Raw genomic sequence first — 15,231 nt, 5'->3', positions numbered from 1 at the left:
TGGAAATTTTATGGTCAAACACTGATTTCGAAAAAAGTGAAAATTTTTCGAAAAAAAGTAAACTTTTTTTATGTCCAAACGGGCTCGTAGTTTGAGTTTGAGTCCCTTTGGATTGGCTTATTTTAAGTGCTTTTAAGCCAACATTTTTGTAAGTCATTTTGTAGTGTTTGGATAAAGTCAAAAAGTACTTTTAAGCACTTATGAGAAACTACCAGCTATGTACATTTATAAGTAGCTCATTACAAAAATTGGTCAATTCACAAAATATTACTAATATTAGCTAAATACTATTATTATTAGCCAATTAGCTATTTTTAAAAAAAATATTAAATTTTTGCTTTCTTTTAAGTGGATGTTATTAGAGTAGATTAGGTACATCTTAAGGAGCTTGAATCTCAGTTTTGGAATGATTTGGTAAAGTTTTGAGGTGGTGTGAATTAAAAACTGAACTTGAAAAAACAATATGTAAATCACACTATGTATCATTTGTGTATCACATATGTATCATATTTGTATCAATTGTGTATCACATGTATATCCATGTATACTTGTGCATGAGATACATGTGATACATGTTTGATCCATGTGTGATACATGTTTGATACATGTGCCACATAAGAATATTTTAAACTCAATTTAATTATGAATTTTGATACAAAACCAGTCCAAATCACCTCAAATCTTTCTCAAATTTTGTATATTGACTTATCTATATGTTTTCTGTAAATTTTAACTATACCCATTGAAAAAGTTCCTTTTTTGCTTAGATTTTTGGAATATTGTATTTTTTTTTGTATTTCATCACCTTATTTGCTACCTCATCCATGAAGTTTATTTTCCGTCTTGCATCTAATGTTGCTAATCACGATTAAAAATATGGAAGGAGATTTGTGCATATGATTCTTTGAGAGAACGAATCCTATTTATTTGTTTTTTTTCAATCTTTATAAGTGTTTGGCTAGTTTTGGTAAGTCTATGACTAATGGCTAGAAGTTGATAAGTTGAGACTTATTTGGGATATTTGTGTAAGTATTTCAAGACTTATTTTTAAGCTAAAATGATAAAAATAAGCCAAAAATCAAAAATTAAAATTTTTAACTTATGGCTTTTGGCTTAAAAGTCACTTAAAACAAGCTCATTCAAATGGGTGACCTTTGTGTGGACCTACAGTAAATAAAGGCGGCCACGTCATTTATGTAATTATGCTTTCAAATTTGCAAAGAAGATTATAAAAATAAGGGTGACAATGCAATTATCGAATAGCTAAAAAAATTATAAGTAAACAAATTATGGATTTTGTTTAAGAGAGCTTTTACCCTTCGTCTAGGGTTGCGCTATATCGGCTAAAATCAATAATTTGAATCAAAAACATATTATTGAGTTATTGATATCGGATTATTGGGTTAATGGTTCTATAATAATTTAATGTTATTTGACTATTAGGTTATCAATTCGGATCTCATTTTGTCCAATTTTACTAACGATTTTGACCGTAAAACCCATAAGCTTTATCAAAAGTATAATTTACCTTTAGGTATATAAAGCTATCTTGTGGCTTCATTCCCTCATTCTCTTAATTATTTTGGTCCTCACTTTCATCTTTATTCCTTACTCCTTAGGGTAAGTTTTACTATTATGAATATTTTATTTTCATTCTGCTGTTCAAAATTGTAGTTTCAAACTTTTAAAGAATGAATTGATAAAAAAATTTAGTATTTCTAATTATTATTTTTTGTTGCAATGAGTCTTTAGCATTTATGAGATTAGGGTTTTACCATTTTCTAGTGAATTATGTCCCTCCGCTACTCAAATAGTTAGTAAGATTAGATTGTTGAATATCTTATTAATTACTCCCACTAACTTATTTCTTTTGTTGACTTTGAGAACTGAGATAGTTAGCAAGTACACATTTTTCTAATTGGTAATTGGTTAAGGATCACCAAATGTTTTATTTTAAATTTCTTATCTTTATCAGCGTTTCACGTTATGCTTCTTCCCTCTAGATTGATACCAATTTGATACCACCGCAAAAATAAAAATCAAACAAAACCAAATTTTAAATATAAAATAAGATATTGAAAAATTAAAAAAAGAAATACTAGAATCTAATAAAAGCTACAATTAATTCGCCTAAAAGCAAACTTAGGCATATTAATTAAAATTCAACAATTAGAAATCAAATCAAGGGCCAAGAGATTAAAATCACAAATGAAATGCTTACCTAAGAATCAAAAAGACTTTCAAATAAGAAATACAAGGTAATTTCCCCATGCCCTATAAAGAGTAGTCTTCATTCAATATACCAAAACTAACTAATTATGAAAAATACTTGTTTAAAAATATTTTAACATAACATTTAGACTAGATAAAAACTATTATACAATACCTGTCACACCTCCTTTTTCTACCCTCGAAAAGGATATAAGGGAGTTTTTATCAATTTAAGTGACAATCGAAACGAGATTATTTATATTAAATCAAAGTCGCCACTTGGGATAATTTATGGTGTCCCAAGTTACCGGTTTAAAATTCCGAATCGAGGAAATTGATACTTATTTATGGTCTGTGAACACAGAAATCCGGGTAAGGAATTTTGTTAACCCGGGAGAAGGTGTTAGACATTCCCAGGTTCCGTGGTTTTAGCACGGTCGCTTAACTAATAATATTGGCCTAATTATCTGATTAATTACACATTTTAAAACCTACGTGCATTTTAAACTTCCTAACCATTTTTAATGTTTTTAGGAAAATTCAAGGTTATTTAAAACACATCGTAAATGCACTCATAATTCACGACACGTTCTACTTAACCTTGTTGGAGATTAGAATCGGGTCACATGAAATGTACACCCGGATTTTAGTAATTACAACTCACAACTACGTCATGGGAACCATACCCGTAGCCATGATAATTAATTAATTAACGTACCTAAAGCAACTACGAAATTCATTCTTTAGCACCTAAGTTATGACATTAGTGAGGGCCATAAGTAATTTAATTAGGATGACTCACCTCACTATATTTAATTAAAGTGAACTATGGATTTACCAGCTTAATCTATTTAAAGCTCAATTCTAAAATTACTAGTTGCAACTTGTAAGTAGGCATTGAATAATATACTAAGCATTTAACTGTTTAAAAAGAGATTGGCCAACGACAGACCCAAATTGTTATATAAAGAAAAATATTTTTTAGGAAAAAATAGAACCTGGGCTCGAAATGGAGCCCATATGAGATTGCAAAGAGCAGGCGGTCCAACAACTTTGACTAGGCCAATAACAGGCCCAACTTCATACAACATGCTTTTGGTTCCAGAAATTAGGCAGAAAGATCAAGAACCCAATTGATCGCATTTATCAAAAACAAAAAAAACAAAAATACGCTGGCATTATTTGAACCCTGAAGTCGAACCCAGCCCATGAGGAGAAGGTCCAGACCCATTGGAGTGGTTCCTGACCAGGCTACTCATTTAGGTCCACATTTGGCCCAGTTATTACTAAAACCAACTGACTTTAACGAAAGTACTCAATGATAATCACATAAATCATGGAAATGAACTTCTGACTAGTTAATGAACAAAATTAATTAAATTAAGTTGTACAAATAGGATCATTATAAATGAATTTGTAAGAAATTTTAATAATAACTCAGCAGTCCTAAGGTCTAACTAGCTATCATTGAAAGCTTCTCCAAAGCATTCCCATCTTCTGCAAAGGCGTAATGACTCCAGATTATGTAACTTGATAAAAGGAACAACATTTGCATTTACACAGATAGCTACAGAGCTATCTTGCAAATCTGCATCCAACATGTTACAGTTGAAAATACAAGAACAAGCAATCAGGACTATTACGGCCTTTCATGACTTTCAAAACATGAGAAAAAGGCCTTCTAAACTTCTTTCAATTGTTATTTCAAAGAAACCGAACTTGAATCTATATTGACAAGCATCAATAGCCAACAACCATTCAAGACATCATAGTTAAGTCACAAGGCATGTAGGCAAACTTGAATCAAACTTTGCTAACCTATGAATTGCTACAAAAACTTCAGCTTAAGAATTACACAACCAGAAACGAAAGCCATTTTATGAACCAAATTCCCAGACCACTTTACCATGAAGTAAACCTAAGGGAACTCACACATACTCCAAAAAAGAAAGAAAGCAAAAGAAAACAAAGGAACATACTGGCACTCAAAACTGTTCAGTCAACTATTGACCTTCAGCAAAGCATCCACATAATCTTAACACTCCAACAATTGTCCAGATTAACAAAGATGAAACCAAAACATATTCAAATTGAACGCATGCTGAAATGATGATAAAACATTACACGAATATAGCATAAACAATCTAATTTCATTTATAAACCAAATAGAGACTAACCAGATTGATAAGTACACCTACTTGTAGAGAAAGATAGCAACAGGGAAACCAGGAGCAGCCTGGACTTCAAAATTGCAACTTAAACCAGCAGAATGAACATCAGCAGTGAGAATAAAAAACAAACAGCTTCAATGACCAACTATTTTCAGCATGGAAAACCAACCATTTTTCATAAGAAAACCTTTCAATTCTAAAAGACAACTCAGAAAGCAATTTTAGCCAACTTGATAGATGCAAAAAACCCTTTTTTGTATTTTTAGGGTATCAATCTGATGGATTTTTCAGGATTTTTGTGCAGAGAATAATGTTGAAAAGTCTGAATTTAGAGTGAAAGAAAGACACTATTTATAGACCTCTAAGGCCATGTGCTGAAAATAGAATTAGGGAATAATTCTCTCAGCTTGAAAAGACATCTTTTTTAATCATATGGACAACTGGTTGTCCTTTATTTGCTCAGCATTTTGTGCTAACCAAATGGGGATAGCTGCCCCGGGTTCTAAAAACTTCCTATACTAGCCTTATCTAAAACTTATTTCATACCCTTCCCAAACCCCCTTAAGTTTTCCCAATTGTTCCATTAACCCCTCATAAGTTTTTGCTATTCCCAAACCAGGACTAATACATCAGGCAAAGAACAATACGAAACATAGATCAAAAGAACAAAATCATCAAGCCATTGGACCTTTAAGCTAACCCTAAATACATTTTAACAAGATCCAACTCAGAAAAGAAACGAAAACAGAAACATTCACCTAAAACCAAAATGAGTCTCAAACGAAAATTGTTTAAACTTATTGAAACTGTTTACTAAGATCAAAGACCTGACAGAAATCTAATAAACATAAATACAGACACTAAAATTAATCTAAACTAAACATGCAAACTAAATAAAGAAAACAAATACGAAAAGGAAAAATTAACCAGGAAGCTAACGAAAATCATGAAGGAACAAATCCGGAGTTAGAAGATTTTCAATCAATCAATCTTAAATTAATCTAAAAATCAGAATCATGCAAGTCAAGGTGATGATAAAAAGACGAACAGTGAGAGATCTTACCCCGAACCTGCCCCAAGAAAATACAGATGATGAATTCTGACCGGAATCTGACGAGCCTAATCCAAATCCGGTAGTCTCGAAATGACTAACAACTACCGTCAATCGATTGCTCTTGTAGATAGCAATCTACTAACGTAAGTTTTTAGTCAAAACAAATCGGATTTATGAAGAAAATCGAAAAGGGAAAAAAATAGGGCTAAACCTGGAATCCCTAGATCTAAAATTAAGAGCACTTGGTTTGATTTTTCAGGAGTTTAATGGTGGCTCGGCAGTGAGGTGGGTGTGAATAGTATGGGGTGTGGATTTAAATGGATTTGGAAGTCATTTGGTGGGGTTGGAACGATGGTTGGTTGATGGAGGTTTTAGGAGCGGCTAGAGTTCAACGAGATGAGAGAGAGACGAAGTGGGTTGTGAGTTAGGGTTTGGGGGGATTGTGTTTGGACAGTTAAATATAACACTGATGCCTAGTTCGAAACTGTTGGATCACATAAGATCAACGACTGTAATGATAAGGGCTCCAAAACGGTGTCGTTTGGTGTGAGGTAAGGCTGGACCGGGTGTTCCGACTTGGGCTTAGATTGGAGGAGATTTTGGGGTAGGTTTGGGGTAAAATGTTTGGGCTCCAGCATTATTTGACCCAATAATATTCAAGACAAAGCTTCCTTTCAATTCTATTTTTTTTTTCTTTTGTTTCCTTTTTGTTTTTCTTTTTTTTTTTATTTAATTAAAAATTCTAAATTAAAATCGTACATTAATCTAAATTGTGAAATTAAGCTAATTATCAAATTACAAAAACTCAATTGATCCTAAATTAAAAAAGAAAAATTAATAATCCAAAATTAAAAGCTAAGAATGCAAAAATGAACCATTTTTTGTGATTTTCATTTTTTTTAATAAAGTGATTAATTAATTAATTAATCCTAACAACATGAAAATAAAATCTAAATGCAATGTATGGTATTTTTGATGATTTTAATAAAAGTAAATATGCACAGAAAATACAAACAATTAATACAAATTCCTTCAAATATCCTATAAAATTGCAAATAATTGAAAAAAAGAATTTTTTCTTTAATTTGTAGGAGTATTTCACATATGGCAAAAATCACGTGCTGACAGCTGCCCCTCTTTGCTCGGAAACACGAAGAGTTTTCGTGCAAAGATAAAGTGAGCGGATACGAGCGATTTTTTTGCTCGTTTGAATACTCCGTGGGAAGAATTTTTAAAGATTTGACCGTACCTTGCTTCCGAGGTTGCCTACATATCCTTGGATATAAAAGAATCAGGTCAGTGTAGTTCGGGAAATTTTGGTAGCTGGGACTACCGGGAAGCTGTGATTTCACTGCTGTTGCTGCTGCTACTGCTTGCTAAACTCCTTATTACACCAAGACAAAATAAAAGAAGCTAGACTAAACTATGATCTATGAATTATAAAAATCCTATGTACATATCTTCAAACTTGATCTTGCAGTTTCTGCGGCTCTGTTGCGCATCTTGAACTGTTGATCTACACTCTCAAGGCGAATTTATGTTGTTTTTAACTCGAATTGAATTCTGAAATGAGTTCCCTTGTTCTCCAGGTGGGCGCCTGATTGCTAAAAACTTGAATATATTCCCTTGTTCTCCAGGTGGGCGCCTGATTACAAAAACTTGAACTATATTCCCTTATTCTCCAGGTGAGGCGCCTGATTGCCGAAACTTGAACTGTATTCCCTTGTTCTCCAGGTGGGCGCCTGGTTGCCAAAACTTGAATTGTATTCCTTTGTTTTCCAGGTGGGTGCCTGATTGCCAAAACTTGAACTGTATCCCCTTGTTCTCCAGGTGGGTGCCTGATTACCAAAACTTGAATTGTATTCTCTTGTTCTCCAAGTGGGCGCCTAATTACCAAAACTTGAAACTGTATTCCCTTTTTCTCCAAGTGAGCGCATGATTACCAAAACTTGAATTGTATTCCCTTGTTCTCCAAGTGGGCGCCTGATTACCAAAACTTGAAGTTGTATTCCCTTGTTCTCTCTGTGGGCGCCTGATTACCAAAACTTGAATTATATTCCCTTATTCTCCGTGTGGGCGCCTGATTACCAAAACTTGAAACTGTATTCCCTTGTTCTCCAGGTGGGCGCCTGATTGCCAAAACTTGAGTTGTATTCCCTTGTTCTCTAGGTGGGCGCCTGATTGACAAAACTTGAGTTGTATTCTCTTGTTCTCCAGGTAGGTGCCTGATTGCTAAAACTTGAGCTGTATACCCTTGTTCTCCAGGTGGGCGCCTGATTGCCAAAACTCGAACTGTATTCCCTTATTCTCCAGGTGGGCGCCTGATTGCTAAAACTTGAACTATATTCCCTTGTTCTCCAGGTGGGCGCATGATTGCCAAAACTCGAATTGTATTCCCTTATTCTCCAGGTGGGCGCCTGATTGCCAAAACTTGGATACCCTTGTTCTCCAGGTGGGCGCTTGGTTGCCAAAACTTAAACTGTATTCCCTTGTTCTCCAGGTGGGCGCCTGATTACCAAAACTTGAAATGTATCCCCTTGTTCTCCAGGTGGGCACCTTATTACCAAAACTTGAATTGTATTCCCTTGTTCTCCAGGTGGGCGCCTGATTGCCAAAACACGAACTTTATTCCCTTGTTCTCCAGGTGGGCGCCTGATTGCCAAAACTTGAACTGTATTCCCTTGTTCTCCAGGTGGGCGCCTGATTGCCAAAACTCGAACTGTATTCCCTTGTTCTCCAGGTGGGCGCCTGATTGCCAAAACTTGAACTGTATTCCCTTGTTCTCCATGAGGGCGTCTGCCATTACAACAAAACAAACAAAACAAAATAAACTTTTCTGCCCTAGTTTGGTACTGGGAACATCTGTGAGTGTTAATCGAATCTTGTTATCAAAAGAGCTATAAGAACTCAAAAGTTAAATCTCAATATCTAGGCGGGCCCTGAAAACTTCAAATTAAATATCATCTTAAGAGTGACAACTTTAAAGCTAAACTACATTTCCTTAAGGTAGAACTTACGCTAAATCTTGTTATCTATGAAGGTCATGGAGTTCAACTAAGTCCCATTATCCAGGAAGGTCCTGAGAACTTTTAGATTAAATCCCATTATCCAGGAGGGCCCTGAAAATTTTTAAACTACATCCATTATCTAGGAGGGTCCTGGAAATTTTAAACTAAATCTCATTATCTAGGAGGGTCCTGAAGATTTACGGTTGAACCTGTCCGGTGCATGCTTTCCCCACGGAGGATTTCTCCGCAATAAACGAAACTTCCTGCCCCTGTTTTAATCAAAGAAAATTTTATCAATTTTAAAAATGTGGTGGTTAGTTTGCGGCATTCTTGCTAAAGGTGACCTTTTCACTGCCGTGCTTTGCTCTGACTGGCTGCCTTGAACTGGCCAAAAATTGTTTGCCTTTCTGACTGAATTTCAACCACAGAACCTTGAATGACCCGAGTGCTCTACACTCAACCCGCTATTTTACATTTTTGTCCTTCATACTTGAACCTCTATATCCTCCACAAAATTCCCAAACCACTCGACCAATGGAACTTTTACTAACACCTTATTTTCCACTTTGTATCATGCTATTTCTGGTATGTTTTGGCTGCACTTTGCTTTGTGCAATTTAGAAGTTGGTATTAAGCTTTGAAATCCCTTCTTACTTGCTTAACAAGGTTGACATTGGAAAAACCTTAGAGAAATAAACCCAAAAGAAATGAAATGCAATGACTTCGAGGGTAAAGAAATAAAGAAGAAAACTTGAAACAAGATGACTGTTAGAGGGAGAAAAGGAAAAGAAACTTATCTAAGTGAGGCCAGCTGGTGCCAATGATCATGACATGCATTTCGGATTGACCAGCCTAACCTATTCGACCAAACACCTCTCAGTTGTCATACTTTGTGCCCCGGGATCTCCATAACCCAATTTCTTTGCCAAGTCACTAACCTTGTTTGGCTTGCGGTGCCCTAGAGGGTTTTCACCAACAAACCTCTCTCATTTGTTCATCTCTAAACCCATTGTCACCTTACGGTGCCCGTGAAGGTTTTCACCTATAAGACTCTCTCATTTTAATTTCTCTCATCTTTCCATTGCCCTACAGTGCCCGTGGAGGTTTTCACTAATAGGACTCTCTCATTTATTCATTTTCCCTTGTGCAGCACGGAGTGTTGCCTCTGATGCGAATCATACCTCTATGTCGCTCAACTTGGCACCCTCAAATATTGGTCGGAAGGTCTTTCTTTGGACTGTAATGTGGGCTTTTGGATGGAGTTAGAAAGAAAGGATAAAGGCTCAAAACAACTTGAGTGGGTTCACAATTACAACTTTTGAAATCAAATCTTTTGCGTAACCACAATTTCTACCCCAATTTCTTTGCCTGGGGACTTTTGAATTTTTATTTTGATGGGACCGAACCGTGAGGCTGTCTACATATCCTTAAAAGGAATCAGGTCGAACGTAGTTCATGTCATAGGAATTGCTTTGTTGTTGTTACTTTTCTCTTTCTTTCTTTTTTTTCCTTTTTTTCATTCTTTTCACTCTTTTCATTTTTTTCTTTCTCTTTTTCTCTTATCTTTTCCTCTTATCTTTTCCTCTTTTCCTCTTTTCCTTCTTTATTTACCTTTTTTGTCCGTGTTTCTGAACTTTGCTACTGATTCCAAAAGAGGGGTATGAAAGAAAATAAATAAGGCTCAAAGGGGTAACAAAGGATAAAGTAGCAGAATAAAATGCCTTCGTCATTACAATCTTCAAAACATGCCAAGTACAAACAACACAATTTAAACCAAAGAAATCATACGTAATATCTTTTGACTGCATCAGAATTGATAGCCATATCTACACATTTGCTTTCTATATCTATTAAATACAAAGCACCATTGGACAACATCTCGTCACGATGAACGACCCTTGCCAATTTGGGGCGAACTTGCCTTTTGCTTCAGCCTAATGTGGAAGGATGCATTTCAATACTTGTTGATCCACTTCAAATTTATGGGACGCACCTTCTTGTTGTATGCTCTTGCCATTCTATTTTGATACAACTGGTCATGCACACTGCTGCCAGTCTTTTCTCGTCAATCAGACTCAATTGCTCCAAACGGGTTTTGACCCACTCATCATCATCAATTTCGGCTTCAGCAACAATCCGAAGGGATGGAATTTCAACTTCCGCGGGTATCACTGCTTCAGTGCCATATACCAACAAATAAGTAGTTGCACCTACTGAAGTGCGAACAATAGTGCGATAACCCAGCAAAGCAAAAGGCAGCTTTTCATGCCATTGCCTGGAACCTTGCACCATTTTCCGAAGTATCTTCTTTATGTTCTTGTTGGCTGCCTCGACTGCTCCGTTCGCCTTGGGGCGGTACGGGGTAGAATTTTGATGTTTAATCTTAAATTGTTGGCATACTTCTTTCATCAGATGACTGTTAAGATTAGCACCATTATCTGTGATGATCACCTCTGGGATTCCGAACCGACAAATGATATTTGAATGAACAAAATCGACCATCGCCTTCTTGGTTACAGATTTGAAAGTCTTAGCTTCAACCCACTTAGTGAAATAATCGATGGCCACCAGAATGAACCTGTGCTAGTTTGATGCCACGGGCTCGATTGGTCCAATGACATCCATGCCCCAAGCAACAAAGGGCCATTGTGCGGACATTGTATGCAACTCAGATGGCGGAGAATGAATCAAGTCTCCGTGTACCTGGCATTGATGACACTTGCGCACAAAGATAATGTAATCTCGTTCCATGGTGAGCCAATAATACCCTATACGAAGAACTTTCTTTGCCAGAACATAACCACTCATATGTGACTCGCAAACCCCGAAATGCACTTCTGTCATGATAGTCGTGGCTTGTTTAGCATCTATGCACCTCAGTTGCCCAAGATCTAGAGTTCTTTTGTACAAAACTCTCATACTCAAAAAAAATCCACTAGCCAAACGTCGAATTGTTCTCTTTTGATCACCTGTGGCTTGTACCAGATATACCCCCATCCTGATGTATTCCCTGATATCATGGGACCAAGGTTCATCATCAAGTTCTTCCTCAACCACATTACAATAGGCATGCTGATCACGAACTTGTATATGCAGAGGGTCAACATAAGCTTTGTCCGGATGGTGCAACATTGATGCCAAGGTAGCCAAAGCATCGGCAACCTCATTATGGATCCTTGGAATATGCCTGAATTCTATTGATTGGAACCGTTGACAAAGATCATGTAAACATTGCCGATACGGTATGAACTTTAAATCCCGAGTCTCCCATTCTCCTTGAATCTGGTGCACCAAAAGATCCGAGTCTCCCAAGACCAAGACTTCCAGAACTCCCATATATACAGCTAGCCTCAATCCCAAAATGCATGCCTCGTACTCAGCCATGTTGTTGGTACAATAGAAACGAAGCTGGGCCGTAACAAGGAAGTGATGTCATGTTTCAGAAATAAGCACGAACCCTATTCCGACACCTTTCATGTTAGCGGCTCCATCGAAGAAGAGTTTCCAACCCGGTTTTTCAACCTGATCCAACTCATTAATATGCATCACCTCTTCATTAGGAAAATATGTTCTTAATGGTTCATACTCTTCATCCACTGGATTGTCAGCCAAATGATCGGCCAATGCTTGGGCTTTCATCGCGGTCAGAGTCACATAGATAATGTCAAACTCTATGAGCAAAATCAGCCACTTTGCAAGTCTTCCAGTGGGCATAGGCTTCTAAACATTTTACTTTAGAGGGTCCAGACGAGAAATGAGGTAATTAGTGTAGGACAACAGATAATGCTTCAACTTCTGTGCCACCCAAGTCAGTGCGCAACATGTCCTTTCAAGGGGAGTATACTTAACCTCATATGATGTGAACTTCTTGCTGAGATAATAGATGGCTTGCTCCTTCCTACCAGTGATGTTATGTTGACCCAACACACAACCGAATGAATTATCCAGGACCACCAGATAAAGAATTAAAGGCCTCCCTGGTTTTGGTGGGACCAACACATGTGGGTTTGACAAGTACCCCTTGATCTTATCAAATGCCTCCTGTCACTCATTAGTCCATTTGACTGCAGCATCCTTCTTCAGCAACTTAAAGATGGGCTTACAAGTTGTCCTCAGTTGAGCAATAAACCTGCTGATGTAGTTCAATCGCCCGAGCAAACTCATCACCTCAGTCTTGTTCCTTGGAGGTGGCAATTCTTGGATAGCTTTGATCTTTGATGGGTTCAACTCAATGCCTCGACAACTAACTATGAATCCCAACAGTTTTCCAGATGGAACACCAAATACACACTTGGCAAGGTTAAGCTTAAGATTGTACCTGTGGAGCCTTTGGAAAAACTTCCTCAAATCTCCGACATGGTCGACCTATTGCTTTGACTTTACAATCACGTCATCCACATAAACCTCAATTTCCTTGTGTATCATGTCATGGAACACAGTAGTCATTGCCCTCGTGTAAGTTGTCCCATCATTTTTCAAACCAAATGGCATTACCCGGTAGCAATAAGTCCCCCATGGTGTGATGAATGTTGTCTTTTCTACATCCTCCTCATCCATCAAGATCTGGTGGTACCCCGCATAGCAATCCATAAAAGAACCAATCTCATGCTTGGAACCGTTGTCAATCAAGATGTGGATATTTTGCAATGGAAAATTATCCTTTGGGCTTGCTTTGTTGAGATTGCGGTAATCAACACACACCCTGGTCTTACCGTCCTTTTTTGGCACTGGCACAACATTAGCTAACCAAATGGGGTATCGCGTGACTCGAATGACCTTTGCGCTTAATTGCTTTGTGATTTCCTCCTTGATATTCACACTCATGTCAGTTTTGAACTTTCTCAACTTTTGGTTAACAGGAGGGAATGCCGGGTCAGTGTGCAATTTATGAACCACCAAGTCAGTACTTAGACCCGACATGTCATCGTATGACCATGCAAAAATATCTTTATATTCAAACAGTGCTTTGATTATTTCCTCCCTGATTTGTGGTTCCAAGTGTACACTTATCTTGGTTTCCCTGATATTATCCAGATCCCCTAAATTGATTACCTCAGTTTCATTCAAATTAAGCTTGGGTTTCTCTTCAAAGTGACTTAGCTCTTTACTAATTTCTTCAAATACTTCATCTTCATAATATTATATTTCGTCATCACACTCTATTTCTTGGATTATTATTTTAGAGTTAGATTGGCTTTTAAGACTGGGTTGAAGATTCCTCATGCATGTCATGTCATTGAAACCAACATAAAAAGAACTGTACAAAGAAAGAAAAGAAAATGATACTATCAGGAGTAATGGAAAAGAGAAATTGCATTTCATTAAAATAAAGGATAGAAGGGTTTGTACATCAAAAATATACGAAAAATAAAATCTTAATTACAACCCTAGAATAATCCAGATAAACTGAAAGGAAAACAAAGCAGACTACCAAAACTCCTTCCGGGTAGGGAGAGGAGTGTTATTGTTAATCTTCACTTTTGGCCTAACAAACTGCACATCCGCCTTGCTAGAACCTTCCCTAGTTTCTATCATGTTTACTTCATCAAACAGATTCTGGAACCTTTTAACCAATTCCTCATCAAAATCAACCACAAGCCTTGGAACTATTATAATTGGATGCTTCACCACCCCTGCCTTGATGAAAGACCTGGAGAGACATGGGACTGGCTTAGGGAGCGACCATGCCTTCTTTTTCAGCTTTCGAGACTACTTTACATCATCCCCTGTAGGCTTGAACCCCAGACCAAATGTGCCCAGATTTTCACGCAAGGACACTGGCTACACGATACCTTGCAGAGATGCACCTAGACCCTTGCCCGACATAAAACCATTTTTCAACATCTCGGTTGCTACCATGACGATTGTAGACGCTAACTTTGGACCTGGGATGTATTCCCCTTCCGGAACCTTTTCAACTGATAACGTCTCAGACACTTGATAGACCTATGTCCCTTTATCCTCTTCAGCTTCAATAAACGGGACGGAGGTATCATTGAAAGCACATAAATTCTCATCGCCATGCATGGCGATTTCTTGTTTATCCCATTCGAACTTCACCATCTGATGTAAAGAGGACGAAACTACCTTGGCAACATGTATCCAAGGCCTAACCAATAGTAAATTGTAAGAAACAGCCACCTCCAGTACCTAGAACTCCATGGTGAGTTCGACTGGTCCTATTGTCAACTCGAGAATGATGTCGCCAATAGAGTCTTTTCCTCCTCCGTCAAAACCTCGGACGCATATGTTGTTCTTGTGAATCCTCTCATCATCAACTTTTAACTTGTTCAGAGTAAAGAGAGGGCAGATGTTTGCACTGGAACCATTGTCAACTAACACCCTGGTGACCATAGTCTCTTCGTATTTCACTATGAGATAGAGGGCTCGAGTGTGTTCCGTACCCTCCAGAGGCAAATCATCATCAGAGAATGTGAACCGATTGACTCAAATATCTTATTAGCAATCTTCTCCAGATGGTTCACAGTGATTTTGTCGGGGACATGAGCTTCGTTCAGAATCTTCATCAGGGCCCGACGATGCTCATCTGAATGAATCAACAATGATAACAGGGAAATCTGAGCAGGAGTCTTTCTCAACTATTCTATGATGGAGTAATTTTGTACCTTTATTTTTCTCAAAAACTCCTCCGTTTTTTCTTTAGTGACCGGTTTCTTCACTATAACTGGATTGTTTCTAAGTGTTTTAGCTTTCCTTAACTCTTCCGGGGTAAAGCATCTCCTCGAACGAGTTAATCCTTAGGCCTCGTTAACTTCCTCTTTCACTT

The 15,231-nt window shown here is 37.4% G+C and overlaps 1 protein-coding gene across 1 annotated transcript in view; it reads right to left on the bottom strand.

Annotated features, from left to right (window-relative positions):
* LOC107777825 (actin-related protein 4) overlaps positions 1 to 10,461 on the bottom strand; it is a 44,744-nt gene extending 34,283 nt beyond the window's left edge. Inside the window, exons 1-8 of the mRNA XM_075240423.1 lie at positions 10,438 to 10,461; positions 8,654 to 8,713; positions 5,141 to 5,220; positions 4,929 to 5,003; positions 4,438 to 4,514; positions 4,223 to 4,312; positions 3,670 to 3,799; positions 3,014 to 3,017 (exon numbers count right to left, since the gene is read on the bottom strand). Of these exons, the coding sequence (XP_075096524.1) occupies positions 3,014 to 3,017; positions 3,670 to 3,799; positions 4,223 to 4,312; positions 4,438 to 4,514; positions 4,929 to 5,003; positions 5,141 to 5,220; positions 8,654 to 8,713; positions 10,438 to 10,461 (540 nt within the window). The remainder of the gene's footprint in view (positions 1 to 3,013; positions 3,018 to 3,669; positions 3,800 to 4,222; positions 4,313 to 4,437; positions 4,515 to 4,928; positions 5,004 to 5,140; positions 5,221 to 8,653; positions 8,714 to 10,437) is intronic.
* Positions 10,462 to 15,231: the final 4,770 nt, after the last annotated feature.

The sequence above is a fragment of the Nicotiana tabacum genome, chromosome 20, assembly GCF_000715075.1.
Source record: "Nicotiana tabacum cultivar K326 chromosome 20, ASM71507v2, whole genome shotgun sequence".
Taxonomy (NCBI): Eukaryota; Viridiplantae; Streptophyta; class Magnoliopsida; order Solanales; family Solanaceae; genus Nicotiana; species Nicotiana tabacum.
Note: the sequence above shows the minus strand (reverse complement) of the source record. Positions and strands in the feature narration are given on the sequence as shown.